This window comes from Camelus ferus, chromosome 7, assembly GCF_009834535.1.
Source record: "Camelus ferus isolate YT-003-E chromosome 7, BCGSAC_Cfer_1.0, whole genome shotgun sequence".
Lineage (NCBI taxonomy): Eukaryota > Metazoa > Chordata > Mammalia > Artiodactyla > Camelidae > Camelus > Camelus ferus.
The window spans coordinates 25678339-25693421 of NC_045702.1; the positions used below are offsets into that span (position 1 = coordinate 25678339).

The window sequence follows — 15083 nt, forward strand, 5'->3', positions numbered from 1 at the left end:
TGTAAATCTAAAATTATTCTAAAATTTAAAAAAAAAATTAAGGGCACTTGACTAGGACTTAATATCCAAGTTTTAATTCCTTTTATGCCTTTTTTCTTGGGTAAACAACCCTATTCCGGAGAGGAGTTCCTGTTGCAGTTACATAGTTCATGGCCGCATTATAGAACCTTGGAATGTGTAGGGTGGCAAAAACCTTAGGCATATAAAGAAAAGCAAGACCTGGAGGTGGTGAGTCTGTTCACCTGTTCAGGAGTAACTTAGATGAAGGGAACTTTGACCTGAGAGAGAAAGAGAGAGAGGGAATGCTGGTATATTAGATATAGGACCAGCATGAAAATGTTCACATTAGCTTTACAGACGGGAACACTAGCCCAAAGCCAAACATTCAGTTGAGTTAAAGCAGTATATTAAAGCTTATCGCCCGCAAAAAATATTGCTTCCCTATAAGGTAGGGAAGACGGAGCTCAGAGCAATGTGTGCTAAAATGTTGTGTGAAAAATCATGTGAGATTATAATAGTAAGGTAACTGCTAAAAACAAACAAACAAAACAAAACCACAAGGTAGTACGGACGTGTGGAGGCAGCACAACAGAGAAGTGACAAACTCAAAGTCAGGCGCCAGCTTGCCCTGTATTTTAACACTTGCTCCCTCACTTCATTTAATATTTGTATGACCTTGGGCACCAGTTTCTTTTTTTTTTTTTAACAGCTTTGTTGAGGTGTAATTGATCTATTAAAAACTGCACGTATTTAATGCATACAGTTTGATGAGTTTGAACATACGCATATACCTGCGTGGACACCAATTACTTTATCTATACAATGGACATAGAATTATACCACTTCTAGGCTTCTTGTAAATATAAGCACTGTAAAATTAAGCATTTTTCAGGATTTCTGGGATGAAATTAGTGATCAATAAATTTTCATTGTCATCATACATTATTATTGATTATAATAAATCGAGTGTCCAGATTCTAAAACTAATCATTCTTCTCTGTACTATCTTGTTCACATCTGTGTTATGGTGGGTGAGTCCATCTATAGTCTTTTAAAAATAACGTATACTTTTTACTTTCCCTGCTGTTGTAGACAGCAGCCAGCGTAGTTAAGGGAATCTAGAAATAATGGCTTAGGAAGAAAAAAGGGAAATCGGATGTTACCCTTGAGGGAGGGAAAACCTGAGACAAGAGAGTCCTGTTTGATATACGGAGTTCCCATTTAGAAGAAGAAGCGTCAGTCTGTATTTATCAAGTGGATAGAACTAGGGACAGTGACTAAAAAGCGAGAGGCAGAACTAAAATGAGTGTAAGAAAATAAAAACTTTTTAAAAAATTAAAGTTGTTCACAAGGGTAATACACTATAGTCGTAGTTACGGCACTGTTTTGCCAGATGTGGTACTGAGGATTTCTGCATTATGTAGGAAACACTGCCAAATGGCATTTAATATTTAAAAGGACATTTTAAAGCCCTTTGCAGCTCTGATGGTGGGATTTTGTTCTATAGGTCATATAAGTAATTGGCCATTTTGGGGTGGGTGTATATGGGTCCAGTGCCTGTTGAAAACTAGCTTGTTATCATGACAACACGCGTCGCACGTGATCTCTGCTGGACAGTGCGATGACACAGCTAGAGAGCTGGAGGACATGAGGAGGGTCACTGTGACTAAGAACAAGGCAGCTCCCCCCGACTGGCTGTTTGGTGCTGGTGCCTGACTCCAGTTGTCTGTCCTGGCAAGATGCAGAAGGCTTATCTTTCTCTTGTCTTCATTCCTAATTCTCTCAAATGTTCTCTCCTTATTGTGACACTTGCCAAAGATCTCTAGCCTTCCAGCTCCCCTAATATGTGGCTTACGTTCGGTTCTGTACTGTACAGGCTCAGTGTGGAGTCCAGGATCTCCGTTCGAGTCCCACCTTTGCCCACTACTGGCAGTCCGACTCATGGGCTTCCGTTTTCCCACCTGTGCCCCGAGGATACTGGTGTCATCCCTGTGCTGTCTCCTTCTCTAGGTTCTGGGGAGGATTCAGCGAGCACATTAACGTGGAAGTGCTTTGTACGTGTAAAGCACTATTGAAGTAAATGGGATTGTTATTGCTTCTCCCCGGAATGAAGCTTCCTGCCCCCATGCGTTCCTCTGCAGTTTCCACCCCCTGCTTCAGAACGTGACCATTTTCCAAAAGAAACATGATTTGTTTTCCACAGGGTGAAAAATATTAGGTTGCTCTTCATTTATTTTCCTCGTATTTTAGAATAGCGAGCACATTGCGTCTATCAATGGTGACTTTTAAGGGTACGGCCAGCCAGCCAGGGACAGGTGCTGTTTTCCCTCCTTCCTTTGTTCCAGTATTGTTTATTACTTAATGAGGCCACCTGAATACTCAGCGCTTTACGTCAGAATAAGAGGCAGGCAGAACACGGGGAGTGGAGCACCTGCCCACGGGGACATGTTCACCTGGAGAGGCAGAGATCCGCGCCAGGACCAGATTAAAGTCTCCCCTCGTAGGAGCAGCGGAGGTTGCCTTTTGTCCTTCCTAAATCAGTGCTTTGCTTCTCTCATCTTTAGTCCTTTGGTTTTTTTGTCTGTCTGGTTCTTCTCAGAGAAGGTAAATCCATGGACTGCCTCTGGACTCTGACATCCTAGCATCCTTAGGTCTCCTCGAAGACAAAATCTGAACGATTACAAATTAGAACTGAGTAACTCAGTCTCAGTCGACCTAAATTGTAAAAGCTACATAAAATAATACCCACGGCATTTTAATTTCACTTCTTCAAGCCTTCAGCGTAGTTTCTGTAGTTGACATCGTAGCAACTGTAGGTAGATGACAGAAAGGTTACTGAACAGTGTTATGAACCGGGAGATTTACTAATTTCATTGTCATATAATCATGACTCATGAAAATGATGATCTAAAGCTAGTGTGTGTACACATATTATTACTTTCTTTGTCTGATACTCCTGTATCAGCAGCTATTCCTCTAAACTCTGAGCTGTTAACGATTTTTATAGATCAGAAGTAGCAGGAGAGATAGTAGGTGTTCATGGTCTCAAATGGGAAAACCATAGTAAGATGACAATTAGCCCATAATTCTCAGTTGAAAATCAACCTCTTTTCCTTGAGTATTTCAGGCTAATATCTTAAACTATTATTCAGTATTCCTTTTAACCTTGGAAGGTTTTCCCTAGTAATTCAACAAAAGTATTTGAACATACTAATGCATTAAATATGTCAGTACTTAGAAGAAACAGTTTGAAGCATTCTGGTGAACTTTAAGGATGAAAACAATATGGCTGCATAAGTTACAGGAGCATCGATGATAGCAGGTTCGACATAAGACACTCTCACAGCATGTGGGAGGAGTCTGCTTTTACTGCCTGTGCTCACAGGGAGCAGGCAGAAGACCCTTAACCAGGACAAGAACTCTGGAGTAATGGAACCTTCTCCCTTAGAATGTGAGAGTGAATGAAACACATACTTAAAACATACATGTGACAAGCTCCAAGTCTGAAAGATGTTTTCAAAAGAATGTGGATTCCATTATCTTTAATTCAGAATTTTCTGCTTCCCAATTTGGAGTCAAAATGCATAATAGTATAAATTAGTGGAATTTTGAATACTGCTACGTTTAACAAAGTTCCGGAAAGGTGACTGTGGTCACTTCACTGCTTGAAATTGTAGTTTGGAGTTCCATTCATTGTTTTTAAAAAATTAGATAAACTATTATTAGAAAATCTTGAAAATTTTATATCCTTGTGGCTTTTTCATTGTTTACATGAATCATTCCTCTTCCTGGGCTTACAGAATATTTAAGTTGGAATAAAACTAATTTGAAGGCTTTAGTTCTGTTTGTTTCCTTTTGCTTTTCTGTGTGAATACAATTTTTCTACTTTGTAGAAAACGTGATTAAAAAAAGTATATATATTTTACAACATAATCATAGGTATACTCAAAACTTTCTTCTTTTTGTTTTTGAAGTATTTGAGAACATATAACTTATACTATCCCAAATGCTTTTAAGAGGTTTAACTTCAAGAACATTTTCATTCAAATAAAAAATATAGAAATTACTGCCTAAATGCCAAAGTAACAGAATATATTAAATAAGAGAAAATATACATTGTTAGCAGTACCTGGGATAGGTTGTATGTTTGCAGAATTATGTCCTATATTCCCTGACAATCAGTTATAGACCAGTCCTGAATCTGAAATGCCAGGGTTGAAATATAAATTGTTCCTATCACAATTTCAAATTGAGACGACATGCTATGATTTTAAATCTTACGAGATCTGTTTTTCTAATGGTAATAATGATCAGGTGCAGGATTTCATTTATGAAGCACGCACATTATCGTCAATCAGGATATCTCAGTTCCACTTTTGATTGTTTCTTCAAGGCAAGCTTTCCGAGGTTATGAGACTTACACTTTCAAATTAAGTCAATTATACAGTAGCTTCTATTAATCTTTGAGACTGGAATAGTATATTTAAAAAGTTGTCTCCTCGTTAAACAGGCACCATGACAGTGTTTGCATAGCGTGTTGTTAACCTCCCATGGGAGGTTAAGCGGCTTCTTCTGTATCTAAATCTGTAGCTGCGAAAATGACTGCAGCCTTGCACCCACCTACCCGTGAATGGGGAGAGGGAAGACGCGCACCTGTGGGATTAGGTGTAGCAGCAGGAAGTAAGAGCATTTGCAGCGTGTAATTAACAAGAGATTTTTTCCCTCCCTTTTTAAAACGGCATGTTCATCTCACTCAGTTAACTAGTGATTAATGCTTGAAAAAAATTTGCTGGAGTCTGCACCCTTCCTTAAGCTCATTGACTCGCTGGTGTATTCTGTTAACTTATACAGCCAGTCAGAGGAACTCACCTTCCCAGACTTCATGCCCCTGCATATTCACTGATTTCTTTATGCTCATAGGGGATTTATTTTTAGATGTTTGTGTCCTTTTGCTATAACTCTGTTAGCCAAATTCTGCTTTCTGAATCAAATTAGAAGTAGTCTAGGAAGTATTTTGACTTAGCGATGACCACCCTCACAAACAAAATGGAGAGGTTAGTGCTGAGTGAACCGAGGGTCTCAAAGGTTTAAAGGGGAGTAGGAACCACAGGCACCTGCTCTCTCTTCATGGTGTTTCATACGTAATGTGCTCGCTGTGTGGTTTTTAATTGTTATTTTCTTGTTTGTTAAGAACTATAATTTAATTACCAGGAGAGAAGAGATTTCTAACTGTAGCTCTTTAGAACACAATATTCTTGATTAAAAAAAACTCACCCAGATCTACAGTTGTTGGAGTTTAGCAGACTGCTCCTTTACTACGGCTGGGGGACACCCACGTGCACCAGAATGTATAGTGATAGTCTATCTGGTCAATGCAATCACATGCATTCTTTTTATCTACAGACCAAAAAACAAAAACATAATAGTGTATTCTTTCTGGGGTTTTTTTTTTTTTTTTTTTTTTTGCTTTTTAACTAAGCTCCATTTCCTAGTAAAAATAACTTGTAATAATGGAATTAGATGCAGTGACTTCCAAAGTATGTAAATTTTCCTGCCATAAAACACAGTCTTTGCACAAAGGAGCACTGAACCAGCGATAATATCTCCCAGCCAAACACATTTGTACTACATGTAGAAACTGTTTAAAAGGAAAATTACGTCTTTTTTTCAGCCATTTATCAGAGATAATTACCCTTCATACACCAGAGAAAGGATAAAGTGCCTTAAAGAACTCTAATTCTAATTGGTAAATGTCACCAGCTGTTGCAGTTACTCTTACTTGTGTATATTTTTTTAATGATTATAGTCTCGTGCCACAAGCTACATGAAAATGTATTCACTAGGTGTGAAGTTCCCGTATGTCACAGTTTCAAGAATAGGTAAACAGCTCAAAGATAAAAGAAGAAATAATGCTAATGAGGAACGTTAAGAGCTGTAGGTTTTGTTTTCTAGGCAAGTGGATCTTATTTTGCCAAAGGGGAGAAAGTGTAATTTCACAAAGAAAAAAGAAAAAGACAGAAACACTTAATTTGTTGACATAAACTTCTAAATGGGCTTTCTCTTACACCCTCAACTAGAGATGCTTCCTTTCTTAGAATGGTTGTAGAACTGTCTCAAGTTTATACAGATTTCAGTATTATAGCCTTTGGATCTGCCAAAGGGAACAGCCTTGAGTTTTCTTTTAGGCTTAAAGCGTTTGTTAGTTTTAGATGGTGGAAGATAAACTCTTCCTGGACAGTGTTTCATGAAGTCTTATGTCATCTTGAAAGTGATCAAGGAAACAAAAAAGAAAAATTACCTTACAGTCTATGGCAAGTGTTGAAAGTCACTTTTCTCCATTCCTCCTGGCCATAGCTCTGTTTCCAGTGATCTGTTGTGTCAAGTGATTGACTCGATTAAACATCTAAGCATACTCTTTTGAAAGGCAGAAATAAAGATGGGGTTGGGGTGGGAAGAAATGGTGGAGGAGGCTAGCCTCTCATTTGTCTGTTCTCAGCTCTCAGTCTGGCTGGGCTGTGCCCACTTGCCTTGGTATTCTGTGTATCACAGCATTTTGTTTGCAGGCACCTGGCTGAAATTCAGGTACTGAGCTAACTTGTAATCCTGTGTAGAAAAGTGTTCTGTCATTTTCACTGTGTGGCCAGGATGTTTGCTGAATGTCCCTGTTTTCAATGTTCTGACAAAGTTTGAGAGTCATGGAGAGAAATCCTTATCTTATACGCTAGTTGTCTTCAGTTGTTAATAGTAGTCAGTAATCGTGCACAAATTACCCTGCCTCTTCACTGGGAAAACTGACATATAACACCCCTTGCCCCAAAAGAAGAAAATAACCTGGGTTTCTCTTGATTACCCTTGTAATTATTTCAACTTTCAAACATTGCTTCTGAGAATTATGTAGAAAAATAGTGAAGGCATGAATTTGGTGAGTTGTCTCCATTAGGTTTGGAATATATTTCCTGCATTGTGTATCGACACCCTTGAAGGAAAGACCAGTGAAGACATTTATATAAATAGTTGTCTCAAATTATAACTCATGACAGATTTTGTTATATCAAGATTATATTTGGAAGGATCCCTAAATTTATGTGATATGCATTTCCCTTTAGGCTAAATATAAGAACAGTTAGAACTTTCTGTAATTTTTATTGCCCAGAAATAACTTTGTTACCAAAAATTTTTATTTTATTTTATTTTATTTTATTTTATTAATGATATATGCCCTATGTCTATACTGTGTGCTGGTGAAGAGATGGGCAGTTTTATGATTCTACATAAAATATAATCCTCAGGGGAAAAAAAAGATAAGAACTGTCTGACCTTCATTTAAGGAAACATCACTCAGATGTATATCTTGTTTTTCCTGCAGTAGTAATAGTTAAATGATCCATATCCTCTTTCACCTGATTTCCTTGTATTATTTACTTTTGCAAACGGAGTCTGTTGATGGAAGTTATAAGTGCATCCGGTAGCTATGAAATGATGCAAGACTGACTGACTTACTTGGTCCTCAGTTCTATCGTTTCACCATTATTCATGCCAGAGTCTAATTAAATGAATAACTCAGTACAGATTGTGGGTCAACCCCAGGTGTAGATTATACGAATAATCTAGCCCCGCTATGTGAAACTCAAGAAAGAACTAAAGATGAGTTTAAAAGGGAAACTCTTCAAGAGCCATTCAGGTTTTTGTTCCTTCCTGGTGCTGATCATGGAGACTCTAGAGCAAGGAGGAATCATGTTCGTTGCCCAATCTCCTCTAACATTCGAAGACATCAAATGTTGGATGACTTTGGAAAGTTATCTATTCCACACCTTTGGCCCTTCACAGGAGACTAGTTCATCAATACTCTTATTGCATTTCTAAAATAATAGGCAGCATTAATAAATATGGATGAGTAGAAGCAATGGCTAATCCACAAAATTTTGATTGACGTTTCACTTTGGAAAGCATACAGTGTTTTTTGCTCAATATCTTCCTAATAAGAACATTTAGTTTAAGGTCCTTGAGCACCTATAGTAGTTGAGGAAGATGACCCAAGGAAAGTTAACTTTTAAAAAAATATCTATGGATAAACCAGAGATGATGCAAAGTGAACCGTATTTGCTATTAGAAAATGACTATTGGTGTGGCAATTTTTTGAAAATTTTACTCATTTATGCTGCTTGGCATATTGACCTTGCAAGCTAGCCATTTAAAAAATATATATCTACTGGCTTACAGCCACATATTTCTAATCACTTTAATAGTGATGAATAACTATGACCTCAAGTTGTATTTACTTTAATTATGGAACTTGAAGGGACCCATTGCTGATTTGGTCTTAAGCATATTTTTCTAGTTTAATTTTTGAAATAATATGATGAATGATTTTCTAGGGTCATGTTTAAATACTGTTTTCACAATCAAGACCTGATGTTGTTTTATTCCCTGTGCCTTTCCTTCACAACAGAAACCAGGAATGGACCTGGCAGACACCTATATTATGTTTGTTCGGCAAAACCAGGATATTCTTCGAGAAAAGGTCAATGAGGAAATGTATATAGAAAAGCTGTTTGATGTAAGTAACTACCCTTGCAAAGCATGCTGGCGTTACAGATACACCGTGAAGGGGAAAGTTGCATTTTGATGGTATGTCTGCAAAGCAGACTCTGCTTTTTTGATCCTTTTGTCCTCTACGCTGCTCATACAATTGATGGTTGTATTTCTTTGACTGCTGACAGCAGCCTTAATTGGCTTCTTTTTGTACTTGAAAACTGTCACTGTTAGAATGAGAGTCTCAAAATCCTTCCAAGGTTAATTTTAACAAGTAAGATGATAACCAGTTTGCCGTTGTGTGCGGCATCGTATCATGTGCCTTTGCAGCTGTCCCTGAACAGAACTACATTGTAATGGATTTGGCCCCTGCTGTACAAGTTTGGTTTTTTTTAAGTCAATATGATATTCTTCATTTAATCAAAGAAAAAAGCAATACAGCCAAATATCTGCCACTGTACTGTTAGTGCACATTTTCATCCTGATTTCCAGTACTGATGCCTGCTAACAAACAGAACATTGCAGTTGTATCATGAAAGTCTGTCTTCACTGAGGCATGGTTGCTCCTAGACATGGGAGGCTGTGATTTTTAGATGCCGTGATCAGCAAGCTTCATTCAGTGAGGACCTATCAAAGAGACTAAGAGAGCGGTCCATTCCAGTGACAATGTCGGCACTCAGTTGTAATTATTTAATTGTCAGTTCGAAGGAAATGGTACTTGGCTTGTGACAGAACTTTGCCCAATTCACTACAATGCTGATCCTGAAAGGTAATATTCGCTTTGAACTATATTTCTTTCTGTACATGGTCTCTGCATTTTAGAAACGCTTTTCTGGCAGTTTCATTTAATTATGCAAGTTACTGCAAATGTTTTCATAACAGCAATTCACGGCCTTCATGGTAACACTTCAGCTGTGGCAGCTACAGAAGGTCCTGCTACGTCAGCATCTCCACCGTGGTCTGCCGTGTCCGTGGTTGCTTTTTGGCAGTTTGGGTGGTCAAAATGAGCCTTCATTCTCGTACTTTATGTTTCTAGCCTCTACCCAGGCTGTTTTACAATAAAAGTATCATCTGTTTTAATAAGCTAAGTGTTAATATGTGTGAAAAGAATGATTTCCTAAAAGCTTTGATGCCCTGCAGGGGTAGAAAAATTATCATCCATCCAGCTGGCTCTTTTACAAAAACTGAAACCATATTAGCAACTTCTGCTTCCATTTGGTATTGCTCCGAATTTACACGCATATGTTTCCCTTCCAACTTTCCTTTCACTTTTTTTTTATTTTTAGTTTTTGCTTATGCGGTGATTCTCAAAAATGTTGAACAGAAAAGGAAAGTTGAGTTGATGTTATTCCCAATATGTTTCTTCTTAGTAGAGCTAAAGTACATCTTCTGTGGTGAAAAAATGGTAGAGTCATTCTGGAAATAGGCCACCGTAGATAGCGGGGGGGGGGTGTGTGTGAATGTGTCCGTGTGTCCTAACATCTTCAATTTTTTATCTTGGGAACCTACTGACTACAAAGCTTGCTGTCAGTTTGTAACAGGGTAGACTTCTTTCTTCATAAAGATATTCCCCACTTCAACGCCCCTTCATTCACCAAACTTCTTGTGAAGACTTTCTGGTGGGGAGCGGGCAACAATAATAAATAGCGCTAAGACCAAAGTGGATGCCGGGAGGACAACATTAAAATGATGTGCTGGATTAATCGTCCTGGCTGTAAGGATATACTTTTCTTTCCATGCCAAAGCATCACACGTGGCTGTGGCTTTGCTTCCAAAAGGAACCCTTGACAGGCAACCTTATTGTTCTGTTTGCAAAGGTTTTGTCATTTTTTGCATCTCCCCAGTAGGACACTGGACTTCTTATTTGTAAAATAGTTACAATGTCCTTAAACATTCTAATATTTTTAACTTGCACATTTTTATTATTATAATTAAAAATTAAAAGTAGACTCTAATTCTATTGATATGTCATCAAAAGTATACTATATGAGGGGGTAACTAAGAGCCCCTAATTAACCAAGACTGAATTTGCCTCAATTACAGTTAGTAAATGAGAGGTTATCAAGCATGTGTTGAAAGGTAAAGTAGAATGTGTATCTTAAGCGACAAATCATTACTGAGAGACGTTACATAATTATTGGAAATCCACTTGGCTGGAGCTTAGAATAAAATTGTCAGGTATCAAGAAACGGTTGAAAATGATGACCCTATAAATACTGTTAGCAACCTTACTCTATTACAGATGAAAGATTGAAGAGAACAATTTTTTTCAGGCATCATGATAAACTTTTGCTATTCTAATTAGTTTCCTGAGTAAGTAAGGAAATGGAGCCTCCTACTTTCAGATGCAGAGGAAAATGCGTGCGTGCACACACACACACACACACACACACACACTCACTACAGCGAGTCAATACTTAGTGATTTTAACCAACCCAGAAAAGAGTACAGAGGCTTCCAGTTTCTGGTGATGCAATTTAGAGCCTAACTCCTTGTGAAAGATACGCTTTTTCCCCAGATGAAATTCGCTTCATTTTGGAAACATCACACATAGCAATATTTTCATATAAAACAATTATTCTGTAAAACATCCATCCTGCCTCCAATACCAACACTTCAAAAAAAGAACTCATGTGTTTTACTAAAACTTTTTCTGCGTGATTCTCTCCGTATGGAAAAGGCGTTGAAAATTCTGGCGCTTTCCCTGAGAGTAGTAATTAATTACTTGTGGTGGTCCTAACCTCCAAAACTTTTTGATCACTATAGCATCTTAATTGTCCCTTATATTTGTAGCAAATTTCCTAAAGATTCTATTTAAATAAATGTACCAGTGACTGAGGACCGAAAAAAAATGACCACTGCCCTAGATTTGTGTCCATCGTTTTGGGGATGCACCTACGAAGGAGAATGGTACCTCCCACAGTGGTCCACATAGCCCGCCCAGCCATACGTCATGAGCTGACTTCCTGAGCATCCTTCACTGCTAATGTTATTGTTCTAGCCTCTGTGGGAAATAGTTTTGTTTCTCAACTTAAGTTAAGTGTATTAAGAGTGGGCTGATTAAAATCTGAATTATCTTAAAGGCCATAAATAGGATAATCTTAGACTTCTACATCAAATCTTGAAATATTAAAACTAAAAGTGTCATTTGAAGATCAAAACAGTTAATATTAGGATAAATATCAGGACATTCTGCTTTACTCCATAAGTGGTTAAACTTATAAAGCATTTCCTGCTTAAAACAGAAATGGCTTCAAAAAAGTGTGATGACAGATCCCTGTTAATAGAAGGAACCAATTTTGTTTAAGGTACTTCCCTAATCTTTTCACATTATCAAAATACTAATAATAGCTTTAGCTGTCACCATTGCCATTCCCAGGGCACCTCCGTGTGCCAGGAAACGTGTGAGGTACTCGACCTATATCATTTCTAACCTTCTAGACTAGATGCCATTATCCCCATTTTATCCTTATTTTCAGGTTAAGGAATCTCCCACCCAGAGAAAATAAACGACTTTTTAAGTGTTAAACGGACTTTCAAATTGTACCTCTTTAGTTTCCATAGTCCGTGCTGTCTCTACCACACTGCAGACTTACAAAATTTGACATGGTTAAACAGTGTTTGTGGGACGAAGGCTGGACCACGAAAAAGAAACCTGAGTTCCAGCCAAAGTTCAGCTATTAATCGTCTGAGCTTCAATTCAAGAAGTCATGTCACCCATTTGAGACTCAGAAGAAGTAGTGCCTCTAAGCTGAAGAAGTTGGTCTAGAACTCCAGCTCGTTTCTGAAATCCCTTCCAGATTGGAAACCAACAAATTGAATTAGTTTTAATTTTAGCGGTGGTGACAAAAGTTACTGGGTTGGTTGCATGCTGAGTCTTGCATCCCAGATAGCAATTCTTAAGTATTTTTTGTGATGGCCAAGTGAAAGCAAGGTTTCCCCCTCCAGAAGCAGTAGCAATTCCAGTCAGTAAGGAGAGACGAGATTCCGTACGGAAGCAGAGCTGTGCCATTGGACATTCTATGTATCTACCACCATGCTTCTGAACCGCACATTTAGAAAAATAGTTGGAACACATATTGTTCATGCTAAGTCTCTCTGAGTGACCAGTGTATCTTCAACAGAGGCTGTCTTTGCCTCTCAAGGGGTCATCAGTGGTACACATGCTAAGTTTAAAATCTACATGTTAATAAAATATCCCCCATATTGTACAATATATCCTTGTAACTTATATTGTACAACACGGGAAATATAGCCAGTATTTTATAATAACTATAAATGGAGTATAACCTTTAAAAGCTGTGAATCACTATATTTTACACCTGTAATACAGAATATTGTACAGCAACTATACTTTAAAAAAAGAAAAATTATACTCAGTTATTGCTATTGTATTTTGAATTTAGCCATTGGAAAAAAAATCTAAACTTTAAATTTACTTTTTAAATGTTAAAAAAAAAAAGTGTCTAATCTGGGTAAGAGAAATCTAAAGGAAGTTCTGTGTAGTAGGAGAGGTCATGGATTCACCGAAAGAAGGTGTTCTGCTTTGTAAGCAGTCTCTCTTGCCCCAATGTCTAAAACATCATTGTCCATAGCTGTTAAAAAAAAAATTGCATCAAATTAAAACCATCTACCACTTCTCTGATCCCAGTACAAAAATATGGGAATGATTTTCTAGTTCTAAATTCCATTTTGAATGCTTACTGTGACGCTTCTCCCCACACTTTTGGGTTTCAGGAAACACAGTCCCGGCATAGGGCCCCAGGTGTCAGGAGAGAGGTGGGGTGCGTTCCCTGAGAGCTCTGGATCTCTGGGTTGGAAAGTGGTGATCTTCCGTGAGTCTTAACTGACGTCTGTGGTAATCACCACAAAAGCATCCTCTGCGGTCATTTTCTGATGTCCAAGAATATTATAATACTGAGGCCATGAGGGGCTGACTAAAGTGACTCTCCTGTCCAGGAGAGACATGAAACCTACCGAACTCTCTAAACCTTTGCATGTTTATAGGGCATCGCCCTTCTTGAGTCCTTTTCAAACAATTTCCTTTTAGCTCTCGCGTTGCTGAAGACACATCAGGGTGCAGTATTTAATTGGTAAATCATGCAGATTAAACACTCTCTTGTGTTATAAACTGATTAAATACTTAATTGTCGAGGAGTTCATCTCAAGATTTTTTTTAAATAGTGTTGTGACGTCTTGTAAAATTAAAAGTAATTCTTTAAATGATAGTTAATCAGTTATATTCATCAAACTAGTATTTTATAAAAGATTAATTTCTCAGGACTTTCTTTGGAAAGAATTCTTTTTGGTAAAGAAACTCTAAAGTAAACATTTTAAGTAAAATTGACCTAAACTATGTGAGTTCAGGAGCCATTTTAAGATATGATAAGATAAAAGGGGGAAAATGAAACTGTTGCAAGTGAATATGCTTCTCAGAGTAAAAGTAATTTTGCACTTCTGTGCTCTTGTTTGTCTCTGGACTCCCAAGTAAGAAAAGGGGGAAGTGTTCAGAACGTTTGAGTTTAGTATTTCCCACCAAGGCCTAAACTTTTTGATTGGAGAATTTATTCATCCTCAGCAAGATTGACATGACTATTCTTAACTTATTTAAAAATTAAATTTAGTATCATGTTGATTTCCCAAGAATACTTGAAATCAACAGAACATGAGTAAGAATGACTGCTAGATGGTAGGGTATATTTAGAAATGACCATCTCCTTTTTCAGTCCTGTCCCTTGGATGAATTTCTTTGTGTGTGTAATCAACCTCTTTATTAGAAATGCAGGCTGGAACCCTTTAAGATGAAGGCTTCTTTGCCTTCTTGCATTTCTTCTACTTCCTTGATACTTTAGGTACATTCTCTTCTATGTGGACGCCAATTTGAAAAGTAGCAGTTTTCTTCTTTTCAATGATCTTTCACTTTCAAATGACTGGCAAGTTGTTATATAGGCTACCTAAATCGGTACACATTCCCATCAGAGAGCATTTTCTTTTTTCTTCTTTTTTGTCTCTATGTAAAACTAAGTCAAATATCAAACAGTAACTGTTGGCCCACATGCCCCACCATGATTTTCCTATCAACACTCAAAATTAAATGTTTCTATCATTCTCCTGTCATAACCACTCTTTTCCTTTTCTATCCATAGAAAAGATGGCTGATTTAAGCTCAGGGATGTACTCAAGACTATCTGAGATCATTTCTTTCCATTCGTTGTTATGCCGTGTGCCCTGGAGCCTTGTTGTGTCCTAAAGGTAGATAAGAACTTTGTCTGTTTCTTGTCTGTGTTATAGGACCTGCATCTCTCATCTCCCACATTTGAACAGTCTTACTCAGCTGCTTTAACACATTATGGTTCATTTTTTAATTGTATATGTTCCTGCTTTGTGTTACCCACAGCACTGGAACTGGCACTGAAGTCGTTTGACCTCTTTTATGATCATTATAGTCAGACTTGTTCTGTATATTGTCTTGTCTGCCTCACAAAATGCCAAGCAGAGCATACTCCTCCGCTGGGTTTTTTTTTTCCCCCTCAAAGTTTGTTTCTCTTCAA

The 15083-nt window shown here is 37.7% G+C and overlaps 1 protein-coding gene across 12 annotated transcripts in view; it reads left to right on the plus strand.

Moving 5' to 3' along the window:
- The window catches only part of CADPS2 (calcium dependent secretion activator 2), a 449544-nt gene that overhangs the window by 416561 nt on the left and 17900 nt on the right, over positions 1 to 15083 (plus strand). For all 12 annotated transcript variants that reach the window (XM_014558520.2, XM_032483595.1, XM_032483594.1 and 9 more), the window contains one exon: positions 8450 to 8557. In XM_014558520.2, the coding sequence (XP_014414006.2) occupies positions 8450 to 8557 (108 nt within the window). The remainder of the gene's footprint in view (positions 1 to 8449; positions 8558 to 15083) is intronic.